The sequence below is a fragment of the Pan paniscus genome, chromosome 8 (genome assembly GCF_029289425.2).
Source record: "Pan paniscus chromosome 8, NHGRI_mPanPan1-v2.0_pri, whole genome shotgun sequence".
Lineage (NCBI taxonomy): Eukaryota > Metazoa > Chordata > Mammalia > Primates > Hominidae > Pan > Pan paniscus.
The window spans coordinates 80,576,765-80,600,749 of record NC_073257.2 but is presented as its reverse complement, the minus strand read 5'-3'; the positions used below and the strand labels follow the sequence as shown (position 1 = coordinate 80,600,749).

Below are 23,985 nucleotides of genomic sequence, written 5' to 3'. Positions count from 1 at the left end.
GTAGGTTGTGGAAAATGTAAAAATGACAGGCTCAATATTAGTCTGTTTTGTTTTGTTTTGTTTTTGTTTTTTTGAGAGGTAGTTTTGCTCTTGTTGTCCAGGTTGTTGAGCAATGGTGAGATCTTGGCTCACTGCAACTTTCACCTCCCGGGTTCAAGTGATTCTCCTGCCTCAGCCTCCTGAGTAGCTGGGATTACGGGCGAGCACCACCACACCTGGCTAATTTTTTATTTTATTTTATTTTTTTTTAGTAGAGATGGGGTTTTCACCATGTTGGCCAGGCTGGTCTTGAACTTCTGACCTCAGGTAATCCACCCGCCTCGGCCTCCTGGAGTGTTGGGATTACAGGCGTGAGCCACCACACCCGGCCTCAATAATAATTTTTAGGAGTCAGATGAACAAGTAAGTTGTAGGAAAATGCAGACACAATACTTACGTATGTAATATAAACAGAAGTTTTTTCTCTTTGGTCTTTTCATAGGGAGAAGAGTGGCAGTTGCATTGGAAACCTGATTAGAATGGAACATGTAAAGATAGTTTGTGATGGGCAATATTTACATAATTTCCAATGTAAACATGGTGCCATACCTGTCACAAATCTAATGGCAGGTGACAGAGTTATTGTAAGTGGAGAAGAAAGGTCACTGTTTGCTTTGTCTAGAGGCTATGTGAAGGAGATTAACATGACAACAGTAACTTGTTTATTAGACAGGTAATGAAATGTTACTTTTTTTTAATAACAGCTTTATTGATATATAATTCACATCCGTGTAGTTCATCCATTTAAAATGTACAATTCGCTGGTTTTTAGTATATTCACAGCGTTGTGCAGCTATCACCACAATCAACTTTGAGTATTTTCATCACCCCAAAAAGAAATTCCCAAGGAAGAAGCCCTATACCCTTTAGTAGTCACTTGTCATTTTCCTCCAATTTCCCCAGCCCGTGGCAACCACTAACCTGCTTTCTGTCTTTGTAGATTTGCCCATTCTGGACATCTCATGTAAATGGAATCATGCAATATGTGGTCTTTGGTGACTGGGTTTTTTCACACAGCACACTGTTTTTGAAATTCATCTTCATGTTATAACATGTATCAGCATTTCATTCTTTTTATTTTAAATAAATTGAGGTAAAATTCATATAACAAAATTGATCATTAACCATTTTAATGTGTATAATTGAGTGGCGTTTAGTATATTCCCAATATTGTGCAACCATCACTTCTGTCTATTTCTAAGACACTTTTATCACCCTAAAAGGAAACCTCATTCCTATTACGCAGTCACTTCCCACTCTCTCCTCCCTGAAGTCCCTGGCAACCACTAAATTTGCTTTCTTTCTGTATGGATTCATCCATTCTGGATATATGATATAAGTGGAACCATACAATACGTGACCTTTTGTGTCTTGCTTCTTTCACTTAGCCTAATGTTTGCAAAGTTCATTCATATTTCAGCATATATGAGACCCTCATTTTTTTTATGGCTGAATATATTCTGTTGTATGGATACACCACATTTTGTTCATCCATTCACCAGCTGATGGACATTTGAGTTGTTTCCACTTTTTTGCTGTAATGATTAATATTGCTATGAACATTGACATGCATAGTTTTAGGTAGACATACTTTCATTTTCTTTGTAGTTACCTAGGCATGGGTCATGTGCTAATTTCATGTTTAACATTTTGAGGAACTACCAAACTGCTAAAGTTTTGTTTAGTACATTATGTTCCATAGTGATGATGTGGACCTAATCTTATCTAATTCTTACAACCACATGTATAGCAGACAGCATAGATGCCACCCTGTGTTAGCTATAATGCTTATTTCTCCTTGCATGCTGGGCACTGACTATTTTGTTCTCTCCTTTTTTAAATAAAAATGTTTATTTTTCCCATTTATAGTTGTGATATAAGTATACCCATTTCAGTTACAACAAAATGGCTGATTTAAATAAAAATATATAGGCGGGGCGCGGTGGCTCACGTCTGTAATCCCAGCATTTTGGGAGGCCAAGTTGGGCAGATCACAAGGTCAGGAGATCAAGACCACCCTGGCTAACTTGATGAAACCCCGTCTCTACTAAAAATACAAAAAAATAGCTGGGCATGGTAGCGCACATGCCTATAGTCCCAGCTACTCGGGAGGCTGAGGCAGGAGAATCGCTTGAACCCGGAGGCAGAGGTTTCAGTGAGCCGAGATTGCACCACTGCCCTCCAGCCTGGGCAACAAGAGTGAGACTCTGTCTAAAAATATATATATATATATGTATATATATTCTACTATTAATATTTTTATTTAGGCTGGACCTGGTGAGCCACCACGCCTGGCCTAAATAAAAATATTAATAGTAGAATAATTGATAGGAAAATCTGGGCAGGCGAGGTGGTGCACGCCTGTAATCCTAGCACACTGGGAGGCTGAGGTGGGTATATCGCTTGAGACCAGGAGTTTGAGACCAGCCTGGGCAACATAAGTAAAACCTCGTCTCTACCAAAAATACAAAAATTAGGAGGTGGTGCATGTCTGTAGTCCCAGGTACTGTGGAGGCCGAGGTGGGACGATCAGTTGAGCCCAGGAGGTTGAGGCTGCGGTGAGCTGAGATCACACCTCTGCACTGCATGTAGCCTGAGTGACAGAGTGAGACCCTGTCTTAAAGAAAAAAAAAAATTATGGCAGAGACCAATATCCATATTCACGAATAATCCATATTCCCTCCTCTTTCACAGTCAGCTGGATTGTGTTTTCCAGCATTTCTTACAGTTAATACAGGCATGCCCGACCATTTCTTAATGGATAGAGGTCAGCAATTGGGACTCAGTGGCATCTGAGTAACTGTAATGGAAATGTCCAGGCTTGCTCCCTACTGATCAGTAATCTTAGTTGAGTCATAACCACCCCTTGTCTAGATGTCATGACATGGAATGGTGATCCACAATATTCCAGTTGTCTGCTTGGATTTGTGTATCCTTTGCAATATTTATTTAGTGTCTACCATGTATTAAGCACTTTGCAAATCCTTGAGGAATTTATGGTCTTGCGTGTAGACATACATATTTTCTTTTTTTTTTGACACATGGTCTCACTCCAGCCCAGGCTGGAGTACAGTGGCATGATCACAGTTCACTGCAGCCTGGACTTCCTGGGATCAAGCAGTCCTTCTACCTCAGCCTCCTGCATAGCTGGGACCACAGGTGCATGCCACCACACCTGGCTAATTTTTTAATTTTTTGTAGAGATGGAGGGGTCTCACTACGTTGCCCAGCCTGGTCTTGAACTCATGGGCTCAAGTGATCCTCCTGCTTCAGCCTTCTGAAGTGCTAGCATTATAGGCATGAGCTACTACACCCAGCTTATTTTCAATCTGATATGTGTTCAAATTGATAGAACACAGAGGAGAGGTATTTAATTCAATTTTAGGAGGTTCAGAAAAGGCTTTTTTTTTTTTTGAGACCGTCTCACTGTCGCCCAGGCTGGAGTGCAGTAGCACGATCTCAGTTCACTACAGCCTCTGCCTCCCAGGCTCAAGCGATTCTCCTGCCTCAGCCTCCCGAGTAGCTGGGATTATAGGCGTGTGCCACCATGCCCGACTAATTTTTATATTTTTAGTAGACGCAGGGTTTTACTATATTGTCCAGGCTGGTCCCAAATTCCCGATCTCAAGTGATCCTCCTGCCTCAGCTTCCCAAAGTGTTGGGATTACAGGCGTGAGCCACCATGCCAGCCCAAGGGAAGCCTTTTCGAAGAGCTAATTCTGAATCTTCATCCTGTGGATTAATAAATTAGTCTGGTGAAACAGTGTGAGAAGAGAATACTATACTGGGCAAACCTGTTGCACAAACGTGTGATGTAGTGTGACATGCAGCATTCAGGATAATGCAGGTAATTACGTAATTTCTAGAATATAAAATATAAGGAAGAGAGTAATTAGATCAGGTCATAGAATGTCTTATATATCATTTTAAAAAGTTTTCCATCCTGGGCCACATAGTGAGACCCCCATCTCTCCAAAAAATTAAAAAATTAGCCAGGTGTGGTGGTGTACACGTGTAGTCCCAGCTACTCAGGGGTCTGCGGTGAGATAACAGCTTGAGCTCAGGAGTTCAAGGCTACAGTGAGCCATGATCATGCCACTGCACTCTAGCCTAGGCAACAGAACAAGGCCCTCTCTCAAAAGAAAAAAAGTTTAGATTTTATTTATTCTATTGAATAAATAGAATTGTATTGAAAGGTTTTAAACAGAAGAGTGGGTAATCATTGGATTTGCATTTTCCTCTGGCTACATTGTAGAGAATTGAGTTCATTAATGGAAGAAAAACTAAAAGCAAACCTGGAAGCTGTTGCAGTGACCCAGGCTAGAGGAAATTGAGGCAGGGTAGTGTTGGCAGAGAGAATGGAATGACTTTGAGAAGTATTTAGAAAGTAAAAGTGGCTGGCATTTGGATACTGATTGGGTGTGTGGGTTGGGGAGAAGATGAGGGAGAGGGAAGGATCAAGATGGCAGTGCAAATGCAAATGCCAATGCCATTAACTGTGATCAGGACCAGAGAAGGAGCATCAGGTTCAGCAGGGATGAGGAGGAGTTCTGCTTTGAAAGTACTGTGCTTTCACAGCCTGGGTTTAGCTAAGTGGAGAGATCTCACTGCCTACTAAATATCCAAACCCAAAGCTTGGGTGAGGAACCAGGTGGGAGAGGAGTGTGAGGTCAGGCCTAAAGATGGAATTTGGAATTTGGAGGCACGTGAGGGCCTGGGACCCTGGAGCAAACAATGAGAAAGAGTAGTACAATGAACCAGGGAAGGGACTCTAGGGAATACCAGAGCTTAAGGGACAGATAGAAGACAGGGAGAAGGTGGCAGAAAAGAAGCCTGCACTCCAGGTTAGAGGAAGGAAGAGCCATGCATTCAGGATCCCTCTGGGGATGGTGAACCCGTGTTCGACTGCAAGGGTAAATGAATTTTCAGCAAATGTTGCAGGTTCCCAATTATTAATTGCTTTGACCTTGGTGCCTTGGACCTTCCCCTTCCCTCTGCCTTTTCCCACCAATCCAGGGCCTCATGCTGTCCTTGATTGGCAAGTGTGACTGAGGGCTGGTAGCTATTTTAATAGCTTATTCTGGCCCATTCATTCTTTTAGCAGATAGCAGCATATTTCTTATACAGACTATGCGAAATGGCGAGCATTCATGCATATTTGTTTTGTTGTTTTAGAAACTTGTCGGTCCTTCCAGAATCAACTTTGTTCAGATTAGACCAAGAAGAAAAAAATTGTGATATAGATACCCCATTAGGAAATCTTTCCAAATTGATGGAAAACACGTTTGTCAGGTTTGTAACAATGAGCAAATTTGAATTTCACTCCACTTTTCTAAGGAATGTTACTAAAAGTGCTTTTTCACTTTTCAGCAAAAAACTTCGAGATTTAATTATTGACTTTCGTGAACCTCAGTTTATATCCTACCTTAGTTCTGTTCTTCCACATGATGCAAAGGATACAGTTGCCTGCATTCTAAAGGGTATGCTAAAATCACCATGTCTGCTTTGATTAATTTTTCTTGTTTCTATTTGATTTATACTGTAGTCTAATATCTTGATTAGACTTGCAACTACAATGTTTAGACCAAGACTCTTTGGAAATAGTTTTGTATTGAAGAATAGACTTGGATAGAGACTGCTTTTCTTATGAAATAATTAACTTTTCCTTTGAAATTCAACACTCTTTTTCCTGTTATTTTTGAATTTAAATGTAGGTTTGAATAAGCCTCAGAGGCAAGCGATGAAAAAGGTACTTCTTTCAAAAGACTACACACTCATCGTGGGTATGCCTGGGACAGGAAAAACAACTACGATATGTACTCTCGTAAGGTTATTATTCTTCTGCTTAGAGACAAAATATTTGTATCAGCTTCTCAGTTCAGAGGATGTAATATTGAATATCAAAAGGGCTGAATTTTAATTCAGTGTCTTTGTTTCAAATGAACTTTTTAGAATGACGAGAAATAGTAAAGCTGAAGCACAAACAGTTGTAATCATGTAGATTTCTCGCATTTAGAATTTTCTAAGATCGCTTTCCGTTAGTGGTATGTGATATTTATCACTATATGTTTTCCTTTCCCTTTAAAGATGATGTTAGAGGCCGGGCGTTGTGGCTTACGCCTGTAATCCCAGCACTTTAGGAGGCCAAGGCGGGCGGATCACTTGAGGTCAGGAGTTCAAGACCAACCTGGCCAACATGGTGAAACCCCCTCTCTACTAAAAATACAAAAATTAGCCGGGCGTAGTGGCATGCGCCTATAATCCTAGCTTTACTCGGGAGGCTGAGGCAGGAGAATCACTTGAACCCAGGAGGCAGAGGTTGTAGTGAGCTGAGATCACGCCATTGCATTCCAATCTGGACAACAATAGCAAAACTCCATCCTAAAAAGAAAAGATGTTGGAGATTTTTCTTGGATTTTTTTTTTCATGTCAGTAAATTTCTTTTTTTCTTTTCTTTTCTTTTTTTTTTTTTTAGATGGAGTCTTGTTAACATGAGCCAGGCGAGGTGGATCATGCCTGTAATCCCAGCATTTTGGTAGTCCAAGTCAGGGGGATTGGTATTTGAGACCAGGTTGGAATGCAGTGGCATGATCACAGTTCATGCAGTCTCAATCTCCTGGGCTGAAACAGTCCTCGTTCCTAAGCCTCCCAAGTAGCTGGGACCACAGGGGCACACCACCTCATCTGGCTAATTAAAAAAAGAATTTTTTAAAACGAGATGGCATCTCACTTTGTTGCCCAGGCCAGTCTGGAATTTCTGGGTTCAAGTGATCCACTTGCCTCAGCCTCCCAAAGTGCTGGGATTACAAGTGTGAGCCACCATGCCTGGCCTATGATGTATTATTGACATATTATTAATAACGTATAATAATGTCATGTAATTTTTGTAAAATGTTTTGGCTTCATAATTTTTACTTGGCTCAGCTCTTAGATATGGTTCTTGTTAAGTTTATAAACATGTTAAAAATTATCTGGAATTAAAAGTAAGGCTGTTTTTTCTTTTTTCTCTTACCCATTATTAGGTAAGAATTCTCTACGCCTGTGGTTTTAGCGTTTTGTTGACCAGCTATACACACTCTGCTGTTGACAATATTCTTTTGAAGTTAGCCAAGTTTAAAATAGGATTTTTGCGTTTGGGTCAGCTTCAGAAGGTTCATCCAGCTATCCAGCAATTTACAGAGCAAGAAATTTGCAGATCAAAGTCCATTAAATCCTTAGCTCTTCTAGAAGAACTCTACAATAGTCAAGTAAGCACAATTATTGTATAATAATACTAACAGTTAATGTCCACAGACAGAATGAGGGGAGAAACTGTACTCTGGGAAATTTAGTCACATTGACTGGATTTGCACATGATTAATTTATATGTACTATACGACCAGTTTATTAACTTATAGTTTGCTATTTCCTTCTGATCTGAAATAAGGTTTTGGGTTTATTATTTAGGGCTCTCTTCTAGTTTCAAATATCCTAGGAAACTACTAATAATCAGGGTTTCAGCCAGGCGCGATGGCTTACGCTTGTAATCCCAGCACTTTGGGAGGCTGAGGTGGGTGGATCATGAGGTCAAGAGTTCAAGACCAGCCTGGCCAACATAGTGAAAACCTGTCTCTACTAAAAATACAAAAAAAATTAGCTGGGCGTGGTGGTGGGCGCCTGTAATTCCAGCTACTTGGGAGGCTGAGGCAAGGAGAATCGTTTGAACCTCGGAGGCGGAGGTTGCAGTGAGCCGAGATCGCGCCACTGCACTCCAGCCTAGGTGACAATGCAAGACTCCAGCTCAAAAAAAAAAAAAAATCCGAGTTTTTTAGTAAGTTTGAATTAGAAACAATGGTACTTAATAGTCTTGTGATAACTATCTCTAGGCTTTTATATAGAATCTAATTTTTATTTTATTTTGTTATTTAATGTTTATTTATACTGGGAGTTCTTAACAGATTTTTTTTCTTTTCTTTTTTTTTTTTTTTCTTTTTTTTTGAGATGGAGTCTTGCTCTGTCACCCAGGCTGGAGTGCAGTGGCGCGATCCTGGCTCACTGCAAACTTCGCCTCCTGGGTTCACACCATTTTCCTGCCTCAGCCTTCCGAGTAGCTGGGACTACAGGCACCCGCCACCACGCCCGACTAAATTTTTTTTTTTTTTTTTGAGACGGAGTTTTGTTCTTGTTGCCCAGGCTGGAGTGCAATGGCGCCATCTCAGCTCACAGCAGCCTCTGCCTCCCGGATTCAAGCGATTCTCCTGCTTCAGCCTCCTAAGTAGCTGGGATTACAGGCATGCCTGACCACGTCCTGCTAATTTTGTATTTTTAGTAGAGACAGGGTTTCTCCGTATTGGTCAGGCTGGTCTCGCACTCCCAACCTCAGGTTATCCTCCTGCCTCGGCCTCCCAAAGTGCTGGGATTATAGGCGTGAACTACTGCGCCCGGCTTTTTTTTTTTTTTTTAATTGAACCTTCCACCAAGTAGCTGGGATTATGGGTGCGGCTATAGTGCCTGGCTTAACTGATATTTTTGTCTTTAAAAAATTTCCCAAAGATTAGATTTAATAGATTGTTCCTTTACCTCCTTTGTCTAATGCTAGCATATTTTTGTCTAATATCTGTCCCTGTTATTGATAAATTTAGAACTGGCTAAGATGTATATCTGGTTAACATTTTTATTAAATTAAACATTTTACTTTGAGGTGATTGTAGAGTCACATGCAGTTGTAAGAAATACTAGAGAGAGCCTGTGTCCCCTTTATCCAGTGGTGACATCTTGCAAGTCTGTAGTACAATGTCACACCCAGGATGTTGACATTGATACAGTCCCTATTCTATTACCACAAGATTCCTCATGTTGCACTTTTATAGTTGTATCCACTCTCCTGCCTTACCCCTCCTTAACCTCTGACAGCCATGACTCTGAGACTCTGATCTCCATTTCGATAATTTGGTCGTTCGAGAATGTTAAGTAAATGCAATAGCCTTTTGGGATTGGTGTTTTTTACTTAGCCTGATTCTCCAGAGCTTCCCCCAGATAGTCGTACGTATTAATAGTTTGTTCCTTTTTGTTCCCGAGTATTTTTCCATAGCATGGATGTACTGCATTGTGTTTAACCATTCACCCTCTGAAAATCTGGATTGTTTCCAGTTTTTGGATATTGTGAATAAAGCTGCTGTAAACAATCATGTTACAGGTTTTTGCGTAACATAAGTCTTCATTTCCCTGGGATAAATTCCCAGTAGTACAATTTCTGGATTGATTGGTAGTTGCTTGTTCATTTTTTTTTTTTAATCTGCCAAACTTTTTTTCTAAGCAGGAACATTTCACATGTATGAGTGATCTCCTCAGCATTTGGTGGCGATACAATTTTTTTTTTTTTTTTGAGACGGAGTCTCGCTTTGTCCCCCAGGCTGGAGTGCAGTGGTGCAATCTCGGCTCACTGCAAGCTCCGCCTTCCAGGTTCATGCCATTCTCCTGCCTCAGCCTCCCGAGTAGCTGGGACTACAGGCGCCTGCCACCACGCCCAGCTAATTTTTTGTATTTTTACTAGAGATGGGGTTTCATCGTGTTAGCCAGGATGGTCTCGATCTCCTGACCTTGTGATCCGCCTGCCTCGGCCTCCTAAAGTGTTGGGATTACAGGCGTGAGCCACTGTGCCGGGCTTTTTTTTTTTTCTGAGCTGGAGTTTGGCTCTGGCGCCCAGGCTGGAGTGCAATGGTGCGATCTGAGCTCAGTGCAACCTTTGCCTCCCAGGTTCAAGCAATTCTCCTGCCTCAGCCTCCTGAGTAGCTAGGATTACAGGCATGCGCCACCACGCCTGGCTAATTTTTTATATTTTTAGTAGTGACGAGGTTTCACCATGTTGGCCAGGCTGGTCTTGAGCTCCCGACCTCGTGATCCACCCGCCTTGGCCTCCCAAAGTGCTGGGATTAGAGGCATGAGCCACCGTGCCCAGCTGATACTATTTTTAATTTTAGCCATTTTGGTAGGTGTTTGGAGATTTTAATTTGCATTTACCCAGTAGTTAAAGTGTGTGTGTGTGTGTGTGTGTGTGTGTGTGTGTGTGTGTGTGTGTTTGAGACAAGGTCTTGCTCTGTTGCCCAGGCTGGAGTGCACTGGTGAGACCACGGCTCACTGCAGCCCTGACCTTCTGGGCTCAAGTGATCTTTCTGCCTCAGCCTCCTGAGTAGCTGGAACTATACAGGCATGTACCACCATGCCTGCCTAATATTTTCAATTTTTTAATGTTGTCCAGGCTGGTCTTGAACTCCTGGGTTCAAATGATCCTCCCACCTCTGTCTGCCTCCCAAAGTGTTGGGATTACAGGTGTGAGCCACTGCATCCAGCCATAATGTGGTGGGGTTTTTTTTTTTTTTTTGACACGTTATTGCCCAGGCTGGAGTGCAGTGGTGTGAACTCGGCTTACTGCAACCTCTGCCTCCCAGGTTCAAGTGATTGTCCTGCCTCAGCCTCCCAAGTAGCTGGGATTACAGGCATGCACCACATATTTTTTTTTTTTAGTAGAGACGGGGTTTCACCATGTTGTCCAGGCTAGTCTCGAACTCCTGACCTCAGGTGATCCACCCGCCTCAGCCTCCCAAAGTGCTGGGATTACAGGCTTGAGCCACCACACCCGGCCCATAATGAGGTTTTCATGTGCTTATTTGTCATCTGTATCTCTTCTTCATGTTTTTGCCCATTTTGGATTATATGCTTTGTAGTGTTGAGTTTTGAGAATTTTTAAAATGTATATTCTAATACTAGCCCTTTAATGGATATGTGGTTTGCAGGTATTTTCTCCCACTCTATCGCTCGCTTTTTATCCTCCTCATAGGGTCTTATGCAGAACAAAAGATAGTTTTATTTATTTATTTATTTATTTTTTTGAGACAGAGTCTTGCTCTGTCGCCCAGGCTGGAGTGCAGTGGCACAATCTCGGCTCACTGCAAGCTCTGCCTCCCGGGTTCACGCCATTCTCCTGCCTCACCCTCCCAAGTAGCTGGGACTACAGGCGCCCACCACCACGCCTGGCTAATTTTTTGTATTTTTTTAGTAGAGACGGGGTTTCACCGTGTTAGCCAGGATGGTCTCCATCTCCTGACCTTGTGATCTGCCTGCCTTGGCCTCCCAAAGTGCTGGGATTACAGGTGTGAGCCACCACGCCCGGCCTATTTATTTATTTTTTGAGACAGACTCTCACTGTGTCACCCAGGCTGGAGTGCAGTGGTGTGATCTCCACTTACCGCAACCTCTGCCTCCCAGGTTCAAGCGATTCTCCTGCCTCAGCCTTTCAAGTAGCTGGGACTACAGGCATGAGCCACCATACCTGGCTAATTTTTGTATTTTTAATAGAGATGAGGTTTTGCTGTGTTGGCCAGGCTGGTCTCAAACTTCTGACCTCAGGTGATCCGCCCACCTCAGTCTCCCAAAGTGCTGGGATTACAGTCGTGAGCCACTGTGCCCGGCTGCAAAAGGTTTTTTTTTGAGGAAGTCCGGAATATACATTTTTTCCTTTTATAGATTATACTTTTGGTCTCAAGTCTAAGAACTCTGTCTAGCCCCAGATGCTGAAGGTTTTCTTTTTTGAGACAGAATCTTCCTCTGTCACCTAGGCTGGAGTGCAATGGCCCGATCTTGGCTCTCTGTAACCTCTGCCTCCTAGGTTCAGATGGTTCTCATGCCTCAGCTTCCCAAGTAGCTGGGACTACAGGCATGCACTACCATGCCTGGTTAATTTTTTGTATTTTTATTAGAGACAGGGTTTCACTGTGGTGGCCAGGCTGGTCTTGAACTCCTGGCCTCAAGTGATTCACCCATCTTGCCCTCCCAAAGTGCTGGGATTACAGGTGTGAGACACAGCGCCTGGCCTGGTATTTGTTTTTTGGGTTTTTGGGGTTTTTGTGTTTTTTTTTTGAATTATGAAATATTTCCCATTTTTATTTATAAAATTATTAATTAAATTTGCAAAAGTAGATTTACAGAGCCTCAGGTAACAAAACAGGAAATGAAATGTTCCAGAGATGGCCGGGCGCGGTGTCTCACGCCTGTAATCCCAGCACTTTGGGAGGCCGAGGCAGGCGGATCACGAGGTCAGGAGATAGAGACCATCCTGGCTAACACGGTGAAACCCTGTCTCTACTAAAAATACAACAAATTAGCCGGGTATGGTGGCAGGTACTTGTAGTCCCAGCTACTTGGGAGGCTGAGGCAGGAGAATGGCGTGAACCAGGGAGGCGGAGCTTGCAGTGAGCCGAGATCGCCGCCACTGTACTCCAGCCTGGGAGACAGAGCGAGACTCCATCTCAAAAAAAAAAAAAAAAGAACACAAACATGGCCGGGCCCAGTGGCTCATGCCTGTAATCCCATCACTTTGGAACACCGAGGCGGGTGGATCACGAGGTCAGGCGTTCGAGACCAGCCTGGCCAACATAGTGAAACCCTGTCTCTACTAAAAATACAAAAAATTAGCCGGGCATGGTGGCAGGCACCTGTAATCCCAGCTACTCGGGAGGCTTAGGCAGGAGAATCGCTTGAACCTGGGAGGCGGAGGTTGCAGTGAGCCGAGATAATGCCACTGCACTCCAGCCCGGGCTACAGAGCAAGACTCCGTCTCAAAAAAAAAAAAAAAAAAAAAAAAAGAAATGTTCCAGAGACATTCTGAAAAGTTCCAAAGAAACACACACTAGCCTAAAAATCTCAGTTAAACCATGGTTGCACAACAGGTTATATTTATTCCTGCATTTTCTCAATAAGTTCCTCCTTATATTTGCCTTTCTCTTTTCTGACTTGTCGAGACTTGGCTTTGTGTTCAATAATTTTTTTCCAATCCTTGTTGAGATTTAGCCTGGTGGTAACCACCTTGTTTGGGTGAGTACCCACGTGGACGGTTGTGCTGTTGGCCTACTCATGCTGCACCTGCTCAATGTAGATGACATCTTTCTTTCTGTACACCCGGACTACCTTGCCAATTTGCTGACCTTTGTAGTGTCCTTGAACTATCTGGACCTCGTCGTCCTTGCGGATGGGTGTGGAGCGGACATTGTACTTCTGCCGCAGCTCCTTGGAGAGCGGGGATGACATGATCTTCCTGTGCACGTGCAAGGGGGCATGGAAGTGACGTTTGTGGTTTTTGCTGCGGTCCAAGTTCACGAAGGGATTGAACTTCATGGTGATGCTCTGGCTAGCAGCGGCCTCAGGCCTGTTTTGGTTTTTTTTTTTTTTTTGAGACAGTGACTCACTTTGTCACCCAGGCTGGAGTGCAGTGGCATGATCAAGGCTCACTGCAGCCTCGACCTCCTTGGCTCAAGTGATCCTCCTGCCTCAGCCCTCCAAGTAGGTGGGACTATAGGTATATGCCAGCATACTCAGCTTATTTTTGTATTTTTTGTAGAGACCGGTTTTCGCTATGTTGCTCGGGCTGGTCTCAAACTCCTGAGCTCCAGCAATCTGCCCACCTTGACCTCCCAAAGTGTTGGGATTACAGGCGTGAGCCACTGTACCTGGCCCAGTTATCATATTTTTAGTTCTAAAATTTCCATTTTATTCTTTCTATCTTCTATTTCTTGGCTGAGACTTTGTTTTTTGGTTCATATTCAAGCGTGTTCATAATTACTCATTAAATGTTGTTACCACGGCTGCTTTAAAATCTTGGTCAGATAGTTCTGACCTCTCTGTCATTCTGTTGTTGGCATTTATAGATTGTCATCTGTTTTCATTGAGTTTGAGATTTTCCTGGTTCGTCTTTAATTATTGATTTTTTTATTGAAACATGAGCATATTTTGTTGTTACTGAAAACTTCTGTTTTAGCTGGCTTCCTCTCACACTGCCATGGTAGGGGAAGAGGGGTACCACCTCATTCCTGCCAGGTGGGAGTCGAAGTCTGGGTTCCCCACTCAGCCTTCTTTGACCAAAGTGGGAGGTTCCTCGTTACCGCTGGGCCCACTTGGTTGGGGTGGAAGTCTAGGCTTCTGATGTGGTCTCTACTAACATGTGGGGTTGGTGCCAGTTACCAGTCATCGGGGATGAAAGACCTGACTCCCTACTTGGCTTTCTCTGACACCCGCTTGGTGGGGTGTGGGGCACCTTGTTACAGCCTTGAGAAGGGCAGAGATCTACCCTCCTCCCTGTTTACTGGTGTCTGTGGTTGTGGGGCTGTACTTTTTTTCCAGTGATATTTGGCTAGAGTAATTACTGTGTGAAAGTTTTCTGTCTAGCTAGGCTTTCCCTTTCCTGTTCCTTCAGCTGGAGAGAGCAGACTTTGGTTGCAGCTGTTTTTAGCACCCACTGGTGTGCCGTGGCTCCTTCAGTTCCAAATCTGGGATCTATGAGGCAAAAAGAAAGCCCAGGGAATCAACTACTGTGTTGTTTCTTTGGTCCTGAGCTCCCTAGCTGGTCTGCCTTCTCTCCACCTTTCAGAGTCTTCTTTTGTTTTTTTTTTTTATATATAATGCCTAGGGATTTTAGTTGTCGTTTGTGGAAAGAATAAGGAAAAGTACTCCATCTTCCCAGAAGCAAACTCCTGGTTGACATTAAAAAAACAAACAAACAAACAAAAAAAGAACTAACTTATTACCTCTTGAATGTTCCAGATTTCCACTGGGAAATATCCAAATGTGAGCATTGTTCAATAGTGTCTGGAAAGTTTACTTGATTATTTTTAATTTGTAGAAAAAAATGAAAATTTGCATGCTATAAATATTTCAGAATTAAATAATATCGAAGGATTCCTGATGCCATAGAACAAAAACCTTTTGATCTTTTCATTTCAAAAATGAGAGAAACAAAACTACATTTCTTTTACATATTAAATAACTGATCTGTTTTCCTTGTTTTTAGCTTATAGTTGCAACAACATGTATGGGAATAAACCATCCAATATTTTCCCGTAAAATTTTTGATTTTTGTATTGTGGATGAAGCCTCTCAAATTAGCCAACCAATTTGTCTGGGCCCCCTTTTTTTTTCACGGAGATTTGTGTTAGTGGGGGACCATCAGCAGCTTCCTCCCCTGGTGCTAAACCGTGAAGCAAGGTAGGCAGACACTTAAGTGTTAATTTTAAACTAGATTATTTTCAAGGAACAGATTTAGTACACTGATAAACATGAATCTGATTTATTGACAGAGCTCTTGGCATGAGTGAAAGCTTATTCAAGAGGCTGGAGCAGAATAAGAGTGCTGTTGTACAGTTAACCGTGCAGTACAGAATGAACAGGTATTTGTAACAGTGTTAGCTAGGAGTGGTTTTCATGTTTGTTTCCATCTACCAAAACTAAAGTTATCTTTTGTAATTCCCTTAGTAAAATTATGTCCTTAAGTAATAAGCTGACCTATGAGGGCAAGCTGGAGTGTGGATCAGACAAAGTGGCCAATGCAGTGATAAACCTACCTCACTTTAAAGATGTGAAGCTGGAACTGGAATTTTATGCTGACTATTCTGATAATCCTTGGTTGATGGGAGTATTTGAACCCAACAATCCTGTTTGTTTACTTAATACAGACAAGGTAAAAAGAAAAAAATTTCTGTTTAGTTTTTCTCATTTTGTCCTATTATTTAAATTTCTCAGTTTTCATCAGTACATGCCCTAATTAGAGCTTATCAGTTAAAAGGCAAAACTAGGCTGGGCGTGGTGGCTCACACCTGTAATCCCAGCACTTTGCGAGGCCAAGGCGGGCAGATCACAAGGTCAGGAATTCAAGACCAGCTTGGCCAACATGGTGAAACCCTGTCTCTACTAAAAATATAAAAAGTAGCTGGGCATGGTGGTGGGTACCTGTAATCCCAGCTACTCAGGAGGCTGAGGCATGAGAATTGCTTCAGCCTGGGAGGCGGAGGTTACAGTGAGCTGAGATCACGCTGCTGCACTCCAGCCTGGGTGACAGAGCAAGACTCCCATCTTGGGAGGGAAAAGAAAAAGGCAAAACTAATGTACTTCTCATACTTCAACCCAAAATAGTCTTTTCTTTCTTTTTCCTTTCTTTTTCTTTTTTTGAGACGGAGTCTTGCTCTGTTGCCCAAGTGGCATGATCTCGGCTCACTGCAACTTCCTCCTCCCAGATTCAAGCGATTCTCCTGCCTCAGCCACCCAAGTAGCTGGGATTACAGGCACCCACCACCACACCAGGCTAATTTTGTATTTTTAGTAGAGACAGGCTTTCGCCATGTTGGCCAGGCTGGTCTTGAACTCCTGGCTTCAAATGATCCACCTGCTTCAGCCTCCCAGAGTGCTGGGATTATAGTGTGAGCCACTGTGCCCGGCCCAAAATAGTCTTTCTTTCTATAGGCCCAGTATTTTTTGGAGGAGGTTTATTCTGGAGGTCAGTAGATATCAAAATTGACTTTTGAAGAAGGAAGGCCACAAAGTGAACTCAAGGGTATAATTCTATTTCCTAGAAAAGGAAATGGCACTGATACTATCAAAGGGCTGGGTTTACAAATGGACAGAGGGTATAATAAATTGATGTCCTTTTAAAGACTTTTTAAAAAACAGACTTTAAACCCAGGCACAGTGGCTCACTCCTGTAATCCCAGCACTTTGGGAGGCCGAGGGGGGTGGATCACCTGGGGTCAGGAGTTCGAGACCAGCCTGACCAACATGGCAAAACCCCGTCTCTACTAAAAATGCAAAACTTAACTGGGTGTGGTGGTGCGCCTGTAGTCCCAGCTACTTGGGAGGCTGAGGCAGGAGAATCACTTGAACCTGGGAGGCGGAGGTTGCGGTGAGCCGAGATCGCGCCACTGCACTCCAACCTGGGTGACAGAGTGAAACTCCATCTCAAAAAAAAAAAAAGCTTTATTTCTTAGAGCAGTTTTAGGTTCATAGCAAAATTATGTGGAAAGTACAGAGGTTTCTCATAACCTCCCTCCCCCACATATGCACATGAAGACCTTTTTACAAACCAGTCATTAAAAAGAAATCTGCACAACGACTTTTTTGTTTTTGTTTTTGTTTTTTAGGATGGAGTCTTGCTCTGTCTCCCAGGCTGGAGTGCAGTGGTGCAATCTCCTGGTGTCTCAGAAAAAAAAAAAAAAAAAATCAAGATTGCTTAGGGATGATGTAGGAGGAAAGTAGTCTTTGAAGAGATGTATCAGGAGGTAGGACAGCAGTTTTATCTGCTCCATTATTTGTATAAAAGGGGACAAGAAAATGGAAAGAGCACAGATATACGACCCAGATCTAAGTTTGTTTGTTTGATTCTGAGACGGAGTCTCACTCTGACTCCCAGGCTGGAGTGCAATGGCACTGTGTCAGCTCACTGCAACCTCCGACTCCCAGATTCAAGCAATTCTCCTTCCTCAGCCTCCTGAGTAGCTAGGATTACAGGCACGCACCACCACGCCCAGCTAATTTTTGTATTTTTAGTAGAGACGGGGTTTCACCGTGTTGGCCAGGCTGGTCTCCAACTCCTGACCTTGTGATCCGCCTGCCTCAGCCTCCCAAAGTGCTGGGATTACAGGCGTGAGCCACCGCGCCCAGCCACCCTAAGTTCAAATAGTAGTGCCACAGTTTATTGTGAGGCCTTGGGAAAGTTACTTATTCTTTTCTGCCTTTGATTCCTGTAAAATGGGGGATAACAAAGTGAAGTATTTGAAGCTCAGTGTGTGATCAGCTTTCGTAGGTATTTTAGCCTCAATCATAGCATGTTTCAGATAGGTGGCCTCTGCGTGGCTTTCTGAAAGTGACTAATATTAATATTCATTTTTGTTGATTCTTTCACCTTCATCTTTTAGACAAAGCTATTTTTCATCTCCAAATCGGTAGTATAGTCTTTATGGCCACTTGCGTACTTATAGTACTCTTTAGAGATTGTATTATCAGCAGGCTGTATATTTTTCCACTTAGGTTCCAGCGCCAGAACAAGTTGAAAAAGGTGGTGTGAGCAATGTAACAGAAGCCAAACTCATAGTTTTCCTAACCTCCATTTTTGTTAAGGTAATTTAGAATTTTCAAGGCTAACAAATATTAAAGTGCAGAATAAAAGAATGTTAGACTGTAAGACACTTACGATCTGGCATTAAGTCTCGTTTATTAAGATAAGGGGGGGATTGAAGCCCCATTGTTTTTATTTTGAGAAAATGTATCTAAGACATGTAATATTTTATAATGACATTTGGAGTTTTCATTTACGATAATAACTTTTTGTAATGTCAGCTAATTCTAATTGAGACAATACTATGTTTTAGTGATTAGGAATTGGAAATTTTTCTGTGAAAGAAATAGCAGAAGGTGAAATGTATTTCTTTGTACTGTGTGTGTGTGTGTGCACTGTTTTAGTGGCATATAATCCTTTACGTTCTCATGAAACTAAAAATTAAGGGAGCAATGTCTAAGGAATTATTTCATCCTGGGAAATATGGACAGATTTAGAGCAAATTCAGTAATTGTATTCAGTCTTTGAGATAGGAAAGTTTGTTATAAACATCAGTTGGGCACATAATGTAAACATTTAATTATTAAATTCAGAAAAGTTTAACTTAATCAGGATTTCTTTCTTTTAAATTGTGTCTTTTTCTATTTAGGCTGGATGCAGTCCCTCTGATATTGGTATTATTGCACCGTACAGGCAGCAATTAAAGATCATCAATGATTTATTGGCACGTTCTATTGGGATGGTCGAAGTTAATACAGTAGACAAATACCAAGGAAGGGACAAAAGTATTGTCCTAGTATCTTTTGTTAGAAGTAATAAGGATGGAACTGTGAGTTAATTGTGTTTGCTACTGATTCATTTGGGGCATTTCTCTCTCTTTAAAAATTGTGGGCCGGGCGCGGTGGCTTACACCTGTAATCCCAGCCCCCTGGGAGGCCAAGGCGGGTGGATCACCTGAGTTCAGGAGTTTGAGACCAGCCTGGACAGCATGGCGAAACCCTGTCTCTACTAAAAATACAAAAATTAGCTGGGCGTGGTGGCAGGCGCCTGTAATCCCAGCTACTTGGGAGGCTGAGGTAGGAGAATTGCTTGAACCCAGGAGGTGGAGGTTGCAGTGAGCCGAGATTGTACCATTGACTCCAGCCTGGGCGACAGAGCAAGACTCTGTCTCAAAAAAAAAAAAAAAAAAAAAAAAATTGCGGTTTAACATTGAGAACATGTGGACACAGAGAGGGGAACAACATACACCATGGCCTTTAGGGGGTTGGGGGTGAGGGGCGGGAACTTGGTGGATGGGTCAACAGGTGCAGCAAACCGCCATGGCACATGTATACCTATGTAACAAAACTGCACGTTCTGCAGATGTATTCTGGTTTTTTTTTTTTTAAAGAAAATAAAATTGTGGTTTAAAAGAACACATAAAACATACATCTTACTTTTTTTTTTTTGAGACGGCGTTTCCTCTTGTTGCCCAGGCTGGCATGCAGTAGTGCGATCTCGGCTCACTGCAACCTTCGCCTCCCAGGTTCAAGTGACTCTTCCGTCTCAGCCTCCCAAATAGCTGGGATTACAGGCATCCGCCATCTTGCCCGGCTAATTTTTGTACTTTTCTAGAGATGGGGTTTCACCATCTTGTCCAGGCTGGTCTCGAACTCCTGACCTCAGATGATCCACCCGCCTTGGCCTCCCAAAGTGCTGGGATTCCAGGCATGAGCCACCGTGCCCAGCCCATCTTACCATTTTTAGGTGTACAGTTTAATTAGTGTTGAGTGCATTCACACTGTTGTTCAACAGATCTCTGGAACTTTTTCATTTTCAAATCTAAAACTCTGTATTCATGATTAACCACCCATTTTCTTCTTCCCCAGCACCTGTAACCACCATTCTACATTCTATCTCTGAATTTGACTAATCTAAGTACCTCATATAAGTAGAATCGTACAGCATTTATCTTTTTGTGACTACCTTATTTCACTTAGCCAGCTAGTTCATCCTGTTGTAGTATGCAACAGGATTTCCTTCCTTTTTAAGACTGAATAATATTCCATTGTCTCTATATACCACATTTTATTTATCCATTCATCTGTCAGATGGAATGGTTGCTTCCACCCCTTGGCTGTTGTAATTGAGGCCTGTTTAATATAAAATCTTCCTTGTATACTTTCAAATTTATAGACAATTCAGATTTGATTTTTTTTTTTTTTTTTTTTGAGATGAGATCTGGCTCTGTTACCCAGACTGGAGTGCAATGGCACAATCTCAGCTCACTGTAATATCCACCTCCCTGGCTCAGTGATTCTCCCATCTCAGCCTCCTGAGTAGCTGGGATTACAGGCATGTGCCACCATACCCAGTTAAGTTTTGTATTTTTTGCAGAGAGCCATGTTGCCTGGGCTTATGGGCAACTCCCGAGCTCTAGCAATCCTCCCACCTTGTCCTCCCAAATAGTGTTTTTTTTTTTTTTTTTTTGGTTTTCTTATTTTTACCTCTCCTTAGTTCATTTTTCTCAACTGTATAATACATCCATATGGTTTTAAAATATACGTAATAAAAGGTTTCCTTTGTACTCCATCCCTCATCTACTCAGTTCTTACCTCAGATAGTCTCCTTTTTTTTTTTTGAGAGGCTAGGTCAGAGTGTGGAGGCATGGTTATGGCTCACTGCATCCTTGACTTCTGGGCTCAAGCAGCCCTGGCTCAGTGATCCTTTCATCTCAGCCTCCTGAGTAGCTGGGACCATAGGTGCACACCACCACGCCTGGCTGATTTTTGTATATTTTGTAGAGATGGGGTCTCACTGTGTTGCACGGGCTGGTCTTGAACTTCTGGTCTCCAGTGATCCACCTGCCTCGGCCTCCCAAAGTACTGGGATTACAGGCATGAGCCACTACACCTGGCCTCATTCTATTCTTAAATTTGCACAGGTGTCCATTGTGTAGGGATGTGTTGTAATATATTTAACCATTCCTTTGAACTTGAATAATTGAAAATTATATTTCTTACAGGTTGGTGAACTCTTGAAAGATTGGCGACGTCTTAATGTTGCTATAACCAGAGCCAAACATAAACTGATTCTTCTGGGGTGTGTGCCCTCACTAAATTGCTATCCTCCTTTGGAGAAGCTGCTTAATCATTTAAACTCAGAAAAATTAATATCCTTTTTCTTCTGTATATGGTCACATTTGATTGCACTGTTGTGAGTATTTATTTACTTGTTTAAATTAAAGCTCTCACTATGTTGCTTAAGCTGGTCTTGAACTCCTGGGCTCAAGCGATCCTCCCGCCTAGGCCTCCCAAAGTGCCGTGATTACAGATGTGAGCCACGGCCCCCAGCCTATAACCCTTTTTTAATCCAGAACAAATGATTAGATTAAAATGGAGTATTATTTATTTTATATACAGGGCCTTGCTTTGTCACCCAGGCTGCAGTGCAGTGATATGATCAGAGCTCACTGCACCCTCAATCTCCCAGGCTAAAGTGATCTTCCTACCTCAGCCTCCCCAGTAGCTGGGCCCACAGGTGCATGCCACCATGCCCAGCTAATTTTTGTATTTTTTTGTAAAGACAGGGTTTCACCATGTTGCCCAGGCTGGTTTTGAACACCTGGGCTCAAGTGATTCACTCGCCTCCTCCCAAAGTGCTGGGACTACAGGTGTCAGCCACCACACTCAGCCTTTTTTTTCCCCAAGAAGTGGTGCCTAACTTCACTCAGGCTGGAGTGTAGTGGCAGGATCACTCCTCACTACAGCCTTGACCTGGACTCGAATAGTCCTCCCACCTTACCTTTCCGAGTATCTGGGACCACAGGTACGTACCACCACGCTTGGCTAATTTTTTAAAATTTTTAATAGGAGGTGAGCCACTGCACCTGGCCTTAAGATAAATCGTTTTTTAAAAATGTGTATGGGCTGGGCCTGGTGGCTCACACCTGTAATCCTAGCACTTTGGGAGGCTGAAGCAGGTGGATTGCGAGGTTGAGATTGAGACAATCCTGGCTAACATGGTGAAACCCCGTCTCTACTAAAAATACAAAAATTAGCTGGGCATGGTGACGTGTGCCTGTAGTTCCAGCTACTCATGATGCTGAGGCAGGAGAATCGCTTGCACCCGGGAGGCGGAGGTTGCAGTGAGCCGAGATCTAGCCTGGTGGCAGAGTGAGACTCCGTCTCAAAAAACAAAACAAAACAAAACAAAAAAAACAGTGTATGAAGTTCTTAGGCTTCATAAGAACTTCATACTTCTTATGAAGGTATGAAGTAGGCTAAGATGAATAACTCTGAGGCTGGGTGCGGTGGCTCACGCTTGTAATCCCAGCACTTTGGGAGGCTGAGACAGGCGGATTACCTGAGGTTGGGAGTTCGAGACCAGCCTGACCAACATGGAGAAACCCTGTCTCTACTAAAAATACAAAATTAGCCGGGCATGGTGGCACATGCCTGTAATCCCAGCTACTCGGGAGGCTGAGGCAGGAGAATCTCTTGAACCCGGGAGGCAGAGGTTGCGGTGAGCTGAGATCGCACCATTGCACTCCAGCCTGGGTAACAAGAGTGAAACTCCATCTCAAAAAAAAAAGAAAAAAGATAAATAACTCCTATTGCTTAAAGGCATAATTATTCATTGAATGCCATAAAGATCCTTATTTTTTTTTGTGGTCCTGTAAGTCAAATTACAAAATGTTAAATAATAATGTCATAAATTTATGCCATTCCATATTGTGCTAAATATTTCTTCCTTAATTTATTTTACATCATTGATCTTCCATCAAGAGAACATGAAAGTCTTTGCCACATATTGGGTGACTTTCAAAGAGAATAAAACACTATTTCCCTTGCCTTTTCATACTAGGGCAGTATCTCCTCTAGCTAGTGCCCATACAGAAAATTCTATCACCATACAAAATTTAATGCAGTATTTATGTTTTTAAGCACAGGTGTACCGAAAACTGTGAAAAGTCTGAATTTATGGATTCTATACATGCATTTTTGCCTAACCTAGAGAAAGAGTTTGATAAATTTTTACCAGCTTTGAAGATGGATTAACTTTTGACTTTGAGCTTTAAACTTTTAAGTCAGACATTTCAGGACTAATTTGATTTTGTAGATACCATTGTAAGAACTTTATTTGAAAGACTGAATAAAGGGATTTGATTTGTTTTCATCATTTAAGCACAGTCTTGTGATGATGAGAACATAAGTGTGATTCTTTTCTGTATTTTGAGGTCCCTAATCCAAAGCCCATTTTGCTAGGATTTTTTCTGCTATCAGATGTGTTTTCACTCTAAACCTAGTCTTTTATGACATGAATTGATTACTTCCTGTTAATTTTCTATCCTCCCTTACTATCCCCCTTTTTTGTTTTCAGTATTCAGTATTTCAGTATTCTAGAGTAGATTTTGATATAAAAGAAAATAATTCTTACATCATCTTTTGCAACAAATTTTGTTTTCTGAATTGATAATAAATTTTAAAAGTTGATTCCTATTTTCACATATGTTCATATGCCCCTATGTTTGGGGGTATCACGCAGTTTTCCTTTTTTGTGTAAAGATGTTTTGTAAAACAAAATTGTCTCAAAGTGATTATATTATATATATAAAAAGTAACAGATTTTAACAAAGGTTAAAAGATTCTTGGGGTAACAGATTCTTCTGGGGCTTGGAAATCTTCCATTTCTCTTGAGGGTTTTTTTAATGAGTGTTAAATATGTTAAAATTTTTATTTCTACCTCATGTGTTTTTTTAAATTATTACTTGAAGTTTTTTATTTAATAAATCTTTTCTACTAATGGATCTTACTGTGTCAATTATTATTAATACTGAATAATAATTAAACTCAGGGTTATCTAGCATGTTTTTTTTTTTTTTTTTGAGACGGAGTCGCCCAGGCTGGAGTGCAGTGGTGCGATCTTGGCTCACTGCAAGCTCTGCCTCCCGGGTTCACGCCATTCTCCTACCTCAGCCTCCCGAGTAGCTGGGACTACAGGCGCCCACCACCACGCCTAGCTAATTTTTTTTTTTTTTGTATTTTTAGTAGAGACGGGGTTTCACCATGTTAGCCAGGATGGTCTCCATCTCCTGACCTCGTGATCCACCCACC

At 42.2% G+C, this 23,985-nt stretch overlaps 1 protein-coding gene and 1 pseudogene across 8 annotated transcripts in view; one reads left to right on the top strand and one right to left on the bottom strand.

Moving 5' to 3' along the window:
- SLC25A16 (solute carrier family 25 member 16) overlaps positions 1–23,678 on the top strand; it is a 114,056-nt gene extending 90,378 nt beyond the window's left edge. For 4 of the 8 annotated variants that reach the window (XM_055092914.1, XM_063607704.1, XM_063607707.1 and 1 more), the window contains 11 exons: positions 482–712; positions 5,215–5,331; positions 5,410–5,519; positions 5,754–5,868; positions 7,067–7,286; positions 14,858–15,051; positions 15,144–15,233; positions 15,319–15,523; positions 17,863–17,952; positions 18,540–18,719; positions 20,895–23,678. In XM_055092914.1, coding sequence (XP_054948889.1) covers positions 482–712; positions 5,215–5,331; positions 5,410–5,519; positions 5,754–5,868; positions 7,067–7,286; positions 14,858–15,051; positions 15,144–15,233; positions 15,319–15,523; positions 17,863–17,952; positions 18,540–18,719; positions 20,895–21,089 — 1,747 coding nt within the window. In that variant the 3' untranslated portion in view covers positions 21,090–23,678. Of the gene's footprint in view, positions 1–481; positions 713–5,214; positions 5,332–5,409; positions 5,520–5,753; positions 5,869–7,066; positions 7,287–14,857; positions 15,052–15,143; positions 15,234–15,318; positions 15,524–16,976; positions 17,843–17,862; positions 17,954–18,539; positions 18,720–20,894 lie in introns of those variants that run through there. The other 4 variants (XM_063607703.1, XM_063607706.1, XM_063607705.1 and 1 more) reach the window with 4 other exon arrangements.
- On the bottom strand, positions 7,311–13,335 carry LOC100982283 (ribosomal protein uL24-like; annotated as a pseudogene).
- Positions 23,679–23,985: the final 307 nt, after the last annotated feature.